Source organism: Triticum dicoccoides, chromosome 6A, assembly GCF_002162155.2.
Source record: "Triticum dicoccoides isolate Atlit2015 ecotype Zavitan chromosome 6A, WEW_v2.0, whole genome shotgun sequence".
Taxonomy (NCBI): domain Eukaryota; kingdom Viridiplantae; phylum Streptophyta; class Magnoliopsida; order Poales; family Poaceae; genus Triticum; species Triticum dicoccoides.
Window position 1 is genome coordinate 610,177,101 of NC_041390.1, and position 7,711 is coordinate 610,184,811.

General features: G+C 44.8%; 1 protein-coding gene across 1 annotated transcript; it reads right to left on the reverse strand.

Moving 5' to 3' along the window:
- Positions 1-965: 965 nt before the first annotated feature.
- Positions 966-2,490, reverse strand: LOC119318437 (protein G1-like6). Its single transcript, XM_037592995.1, has 2 exons — positions 2,203-2,490; positions 966-2,052 (listed from the first exon to the last, which is right to left on the reverse strand). Exon 2 carries the CDS (start codon positions 2,022-2,024, stop codon positions 1,266-1,268), a length of 759 nt encoding a protein of 252 aa, XP_037448892.1. The 5' UTR covers positions 2,025-2,052; positions 2,203-2,490; the 3' UTR covers positions 966-1,265.
- Between the last annotated feature and the right edge of the window lie 5,221 nt (positions 2,491-7,711).

A 7,711-nucleotide genomic window follows, 5' to 3' on the forward strand; every position in this document is an offset into this window, starting at 1 on the left:
TTTTCAGGCAGAAAGAATAAACTGTGAAGCCTAACAAAGATAGCAAATTAACTTTAACCACAAAGAGCATATGTATTTCTTACTCCAGGTTGATGATTGATTGAAGGCATGCATGCATGATGGAAATATACGTGTGCATACATGCATATATCTAGCATCTCTACTACTCAAATCAGGAAAGGGACAAACCAAGACAAATCAAGCCAAATCCAGTAATCCTAGCATGAACATGGAAAGAGAGCCAGGAACATCAAAGCATGGGCTAAAATAGGGGTTGCCAGATGATATTGAAACCATATATATATTTCTAGTGCCTGCCCGTCTTTCTTTTCTCTGCTCTTTTCAAAAGACTCCTCTCTTTTTCTTCTTTTGCATGGCTTTGTTTGTTTCCTCATCTATCTGTTGCCCCTTTGCAGTTTTCTACAGTGCTGCAAAAGTGAAGCTTGCTGCCCATAGCTAGCTGGTACTACATATCGTTCAAACTAGCACTACATGTCCTTGCATATTGAGGAAACAGCAAGCAGTAATTTTGTAATTTTTGTGACAATGCTAGCACAACAAGCCATAGCATATAGGAAAAAAATATATGACTTGCAATTGGACAATATATAGATCATATGGATGCTCAAGGACAAGTACACTTTTTAAAGCAAGACAAGTACACAAACACATGTTGTTCCTGTCTTTAGCTACCATGACAAAAAATCACTCAACTGTGCCTTTTTAGCTCTCCTAACAATGGGAACCACCGGCAGTAGTACATATCGATGAATGAAGCATTGCTGCCAATACAACAAGTACTTGTGGCTTAGTTAGCAAAGCTCTTTTCGCAAGAGCAAATTCTATATAGTTCGATGCTAGTTTTGTTCTTGCAAGTTTCTCCAATGCCAAAATGACTCGCTGGTCACTAGTTCACTACTACTAGCTAGAGATTCTCACGAGGAGCTAGCAAACTGAAACAGGCAGAAACAAAATCAAACAGCTACCAATTGATCTCAATCTAGAGAGAATTAACAGCAACGACACAAATTAGTACTCGTCACGAATGACCTTACTTGAAGTGAAACAAATGGAAATTAAGGAGGAGAGAAATCCTTTGCAAAATGCAAGAAGCCAATTGGGGAGGCAAGTAAAGAACAATGGCGGCCTTGGCGTAGTTGATGAACCAGCACTGCAGGCATCCCAAGAAGGAGAGAAGTTGCGCGGCGGCTAGCTAGCTCAGATGGATCACCTAGCTAGGGAAAACTCACGGTACAGTCACCGAGTCACGGCATGATGAAGTGTGGCGACGCCGACGTGTCGCCCCCGCCGCTGCCGGACGGGCCGGGAGGCGGGCTCCCCTCGGACGACGGCCCCGCGGCGGCCGACGTAGACGACGACGGCTTCTTGCGCTTCTTCTTCTCGTAGCTGATCCCCCTGGCCCGCGCCTGCGTCTCGCGCACCTCGCGAAGGTAGAGGCGGACGGCGCGCGCGCCGAAGGGGTTCATCTCGGGCGTGCCGCCGTTCTCCTCGTAGGCGGCGCGGAGGCGGCCGATGAGCGCGTCGAGGGAGCCCCAGGCCTGGCGGAGCGGGCACGGGCACGGCGCCGGCGGGTTCGGGTGGCCGTAGAAGGGGCACACCGCCGTGTGCACCTTGGTCTTGCCGAACTGGTCCATGTACTTGAGGAACTCCAGCACGTGCGCGCCGCTGCACCGCGACAGCGACAGCGGCGGCCGGTGGTTCCTCAGGTACTGGCCGAACGTGTTCCAGTCCCGGCGCTTCTGCGACTCGTACCGGCTCAGCGACGGCGACGACCCTGACGGCGACGGGCCTCCTCCGCCACTGCCACCCGCCGAGGTCCCGGCGCCCCCCGCGGCGCCAGACGAGGACGAGCCGGCCCCAGACGCGCCGCCGACGCCACCGAAGATGCCGACGCCGGCGGGGCCGAGGAAGAAGTTGTCCTGGGGTGCACCGTCCCCGGCCGAAGGCTCCTGTCCAGGGATCATGTGATGATGGTGGTGGTGGTGGTGATGGTGGTGATCCATCCCTGCTAGCTCTCCTTCACTAGCTTCCCTGCGCATTGCGACATGGCCAACCAAGAAGGACGCATCATTTCTTGCTCCGATTCAAGCGAGCTCGCTAGGTCAGGAGATTTACGGAACATGGATCGATCGATCCAAGAGAGGAAGGAAGTGAAGGAGACGCGTTGAGATGCATATATACCTGAATCTGCTGGTTCAGCAGTAGTCTATCGATCGAAATCCGTAGCGCGTGTGCATGCGCGTGCTGGAATCTTGGCAGGCGAGTGTGAGCCTAGCGGCCGGTGGTGAGGACTGATCCAATCATGTGCCCACCCAAGCAGCAGCAGCAGCCCATGATTGCCATGCTCAGGTGGTCAATCCATCCTGGAGAACCTGCAGAGAGAGAAAGATGGAGGGGGAGAGAGATGGGGATGGAGGAACAGTGGATGGCGCTGGAGGAGGTGAGAGGGAGAGGAGGAGGAAGGGGAGGGGGAGGGGGATGGGGTGGATGGGGGAGATAGGTTTTAACCTTTTAGCTAGGCGGTGTGGTGTGAGGTGGGGGGTATAGTGATGGTGAGAGGGGTGGTTGGGTAGGGTAGCTTTAGACAGGGAGAGAGTGGTGGCTAGGAAGGCAACAAGATGGCTCCATCATTTTTTTCTTCTTTGGTTTTTCTGTGGCTTTTCTTGGTTAGGTTTGAATTGCCTTCCTTATATGTTGTCAACTTTGAATTAGATGATGTATCTGGTCCTGTCTGGGAATTTTCCTACATTCCAAACAGGATCTAATTTTCCTAGTTATGCCTCATACGGAACATCGCAGAGGCCTCGCCGTTTATAAGAAACAAAGAATGTCGAATCAAATTGATTGTGTTCACTATCCTGCCATGGCTAAATTCACAAAAGATTAATTGTTGTGTATTGTTGAAATATGTTGTGTAAGGTGTGTGGCGCAATGAAAAAAATAGCACGCTATACCAAAATAGTGCCGCCGCTAAAATACGTCATTAGGTGCTATATCGTGCTATTGCATGTTATTAGTAAGACATTATACATTTATTTATTTAGCGAGACATGATTCAGAACGCTGTAGCGCGCTACTTTTTCAGTGGTGTGGCGTGCGTATTTAAAATCTTAGGGTCGGTTTAATTGGGCTTGATCTCTATCTGTACAATCATGTACGGGGTGTCAATAGCGTGAAGATTAAGTCTTAATTACCAAGTCATAATCTCCATAAACTCTTCTGTCCTCGAGCCTTATATAACACATACCGTCCCTGTAGTAACGCATATGCTTCCACCAAATTTACATGTATCGACCGCTGACTTAATTTTGTAAAACAAAACTTGCTAGTATTCATCCTCAAAAAACATGCCTGAGGTTTTATCTCAAGTCAAGCTTCTTTGAATTTAAACTAATATATAGAAAAACTATCAATACTTAATATCTCCTAATAAATATAATACTTCCTCTGTTCATTTTTATAAGTTGTTTCAGACAACTGAAATTGACCTGTTTTACATGTTGTCTGAAATGTCTACAAGGTCTTATAAAAGTGAACAGAGAGAGTACTTAATAAATCCAAATAAATATTTTAAAAATACATATTTTAGGAGCAATATGTTGATGTACATTTGACAAAGATATATAAGTGTTGATGTTTTTCTGCAGACTTGGTCAAAGTTAAGTTTGACTTGAGGCAAAAAAGAAAGCGAAACATGCAAGAGAACTGCATGAGGAGGCCGTACTTACTTATGCATCTTGTGAAGAGTGTATGCATGTAATTCCTTCCATGCCCTGCATCTGCATGACATGACTGCAGGATAATCTGGAGTGATGGCCACTTCCTTCTTCTTTTTTAATCCTGCCATTGCAGGCTGTGGCCGGCCGGCCAACTAGGATGGGATGGTGCTTCCATCGGCGTTGCACGGGCACTGATAGAAAAATGAGGCACAAAGGAACAGCCCACTCATGTTACTACTGTAGACGACATGAAATATGGTACGCTGTGCACAAATATCATATACGTGTGTCCCTGGAATATACACGTACGTACATATATTGTATCCATAGTTTTGGAAACAGTAGGCCATTGACTACTGGTCAAGATTCCCTGTTCCACCTGACATCACCAATCCCATCTCATTACTATTTGTATTTGTACGTACTGGTCCCTGTTTGTTACAACAAAATTTCTCCCTTTTTAAGATCCGTTTACAAATAAAATATGAAATTTAGCAGCATTGCCGTCCAAAAACAAAGTGAATCCGATCACCCCACCCCATCAAACACATGCAAGAACTGTCATTTAGGCTTTCGTTTCGCTCTAACGGGCTTAACCTACAAACCTTCGGCAAACATTACATACTAATGAACCCATAGAAAATTAGTACTCCCTCCGATTCAAATTAATTAACGCTGATTTAGTACAAAAACCCTCTAATCCATATTAATTATGGATGATTTAGTATAACATATGTTTATGCTGAATCAGTCGGCCGTGCGTCAAAATACCGCCCCTTTCTTGTGCCAACCTTGGTGTGCTTCCCCAACACCGTAAGTACACACTCTCAATACTTTTGCACTAACCTTCTTGGTCTTGGTCACCCTTCCAACTCTACATGTAACTTCCTCTCTCAAATGCCTACCGTAGCCTTATTCCCCAACTTCACTATCTTGTCGACCTCCACTGGGAAATAACATACTCCATCAATTCTATGAACCTAAATACTAGCTTTGGCCCTGGCAGTTCTACCCCAAGGTTTCTATAGAAAATACTAGAGTCATCTCAAACCCCTCATCTTTTCATGATTCTACTCCTTCGACAACTCCTCTCTCTAGACAAAACATTTCAACCCAGTTCATATCGTGCTTCTCCTAAAAATGACACTTCTAGCTCGGCCCTTATCACTTCAAATCTGCCCCATGGAAGTCATTCATAACCTCTTAACCACTAGGCTTAAACCCATCATCCCCTCCTCATGAATAGTGACCACGCATGCTTCATCTCAGGGTTTTTTTTGCAATAGAACTTCTAAACTACTATCATGCCCAAAAGCTCCCGCCGAGGTGGTCAAGCAATACTTTAGTAAAGCCTTCGACTCCATTGACTAGGATCCTCCTCATCTTAAAGCTCGTGGCTTCCTTTCGCGCTCGTATTCTTGGATCCACAAAATCCTCTCCACTGGTAAAATGGCTATCCTCCTCCATGAAGTCTATAGAGATAAGATAAACTAAAAAACCAGTCTTCACTAAGGGAATCCGCTCCCCCCCATACATGTATCATCGCCAGTAGCGGAGTCAGGAACATCACACGCCCCGTGCCAGCACCTATAGCTATAGTGTTCTACATTGTGCTATAGTGCTATAGTATCTATAGTGACGAAGTGTTTCTTCTCCACGCCCTAGGCGGAGGCCCGGGCTGCTTGGGTCCTGACGCCGCCCTTGATCATATCGTCATTGAGCACCTTTAGAGACTTTTCGCTAAAGGCCATCACAACCACCTTCTTTCCCACCCCCCTTAAAAACACTCTCCTATCACCCATCCTGCAGTATGCCGACGACATCCTAATTATTGTCAAAGCCTCCTTTGTAGCTCTTACCCTGAAAAAATTTCTAGATAATTTTGCCACTGCCACTGGCATAGCCTTCAACTTCAGCAAAACCTAGCTTCATCGATCCATCTCCACATTCCTGGTGATCTGATATATAATGTTACCTCTGCTCGGCCATGACATCTCTTCAATCTCAAATCCTATCTAGATCTTACAATATCTTCCACGAAATTCCACTCTTCTCCCTTTCTTCCCATTATTGCTAAATGAGAAAAATACCTAACTGGTTGGAAAGCTAAGCTTATGTCTAAGGGAGGTTGTTTAATGTTAGTTTTGTTGTCCTTGACTGTTTAGTTATCTATTTTATGGCATATTTCCTTGTCCCAAAATATGTGCTTCTCTCTATTGAATTAGGAGAACTTGTCTTGGGTAGCAAAGAAACTTGTAACTGTGCTATTCATTGCCTAGAAAGGAAAAAATTGCAAGCCTAAAAGGTTTTGTGGTCTCAACAACAAAACCCTATCTACCCAAAAAACGCATGCTCCTAGATTTTTTTACAAGGTTCTTCACCCCTCTAGCCTCTCCTGCATTAAAGGTCTTATTGAAGAAAACTACCACTCAATTGAATCTCCTCGCTCTCACCCTTTCATACTTGTGGAAGTTTATTGCAATCAACACTTCAACCCAGAATAATATTAGTTTCGCGCTTCATGGAAATGGGGGGAACACCTTTTTCCAACATGATGCCCTTCGTAATCCGTCCCTCCTAGACTTCACCTTCCCAAACTTGCTCTCCCATACACCACTGCCCCAGTCTTCTGCCTAACCTACGTAACCAGTCAACCTTTTTGTTCAAAAAGGAGAAGGCCCCGGCTTCTGCATCATCATGATGCACACATCCAAGATGTAATCGGTCAACTTTTGTGGCCTAGTCCGTGATGCGTTCCTTCGCCTCTTTGTTGCAGGATTCTAGGCCATCGACTAGCGGTTCATTGTCGAAGGGCAAGATTTCTCTCACGTTGTTTATAGGAGCTCACCCTCTACCACTATGAGGACCCAAATGTTGTTATTCTCTGGGGATCATGGTTCCCAAACAACACATATCTTGACCATAATGATGTGTTGCCTCGATGGCAGGATCATGTCAAGTCTAGGCACCACTTGTTATTCATCTGTTGAATATGATATGCATTGAACCTCTTGAATCTTTTGATGATCTATAGTGTTCACCCTCAAATGAGATCCCGGTATTTTGAGCCTAGACATTGTCGTCCCCATTTTTTCAAGATTAGTGAAAGTTTTATGGTTTTGCAGTGATCATTTTTAAGAGAAAAATGTGGTGGTGGGGTCTATGTTGGTGGAAGAACGGCAATGGGGAACAATGGTGGCCAGGTAGGATGGAGCTACAACTGAAGGAGAATGTCAAGAACAAAAAAATTGAATCCATGTGACTTTTCTTCCAAGCACACGTGTGTGTATTGAGATTTCTCAAGATATATAGACGATGTTGCACTATCACCGTATAAGGAATTACATTACTATAATGTTTTCTCCTGCAACTTCCTTTCAAAAACCTAGTATGGTTTGTCATGTTGTTGACACATTTTCTTGTACTGCCCACAACCTAATATATGAGCTTTCTAGACATTGACCTGCGGTCTTCAGGATGGTATTTTGGTCATCAATTTATGCACGAAAATCCTTCCTCGCATAAAAATTGTTTGTTGATAATTCTAGTAATATCATTTATGATGTTTTGGGTGCCGTGACATTTTCATTATAGATGGGCAGACTTTTTTTTAGGAACTGGCAGGAGCAATGCATTTCCGTTTAGGCGAGAAAGAGCATTTGTGTACAGTAGTGTGTTACTTTTTTTAGGCCCTGTTGCAAATCTGATGTTAGATTTTCAAACATGGAAAATTGGACGTATTTTATGCAAAATAACGTGCCGCGAGCCTGGCAATTCCCTTCAGCAAGCATGGCAAATCATGGCATGTTAAGTTTTTTTTTACCGGGATTTGCTGTACTTGCATGGCAAATCCTGGCATGTTAGCTTTTTTATCGGGATTTGCTGCACTTGCTGAAGAGAATTGCCATGCTCGTGACACGTAATTTGCCATCACAATGTTTGATTTTCCATGCTTTAAAAAGTAACGCCAA

Excerpts from the sequence above, each read along its gene's own strand:
- LOC119318437 (XM_037592995.1), bottom strand. The coding sequence starts at position 2,024 with ATGGATCACCACCATCACCACCACCACCACCATCATCACATGATCCCT.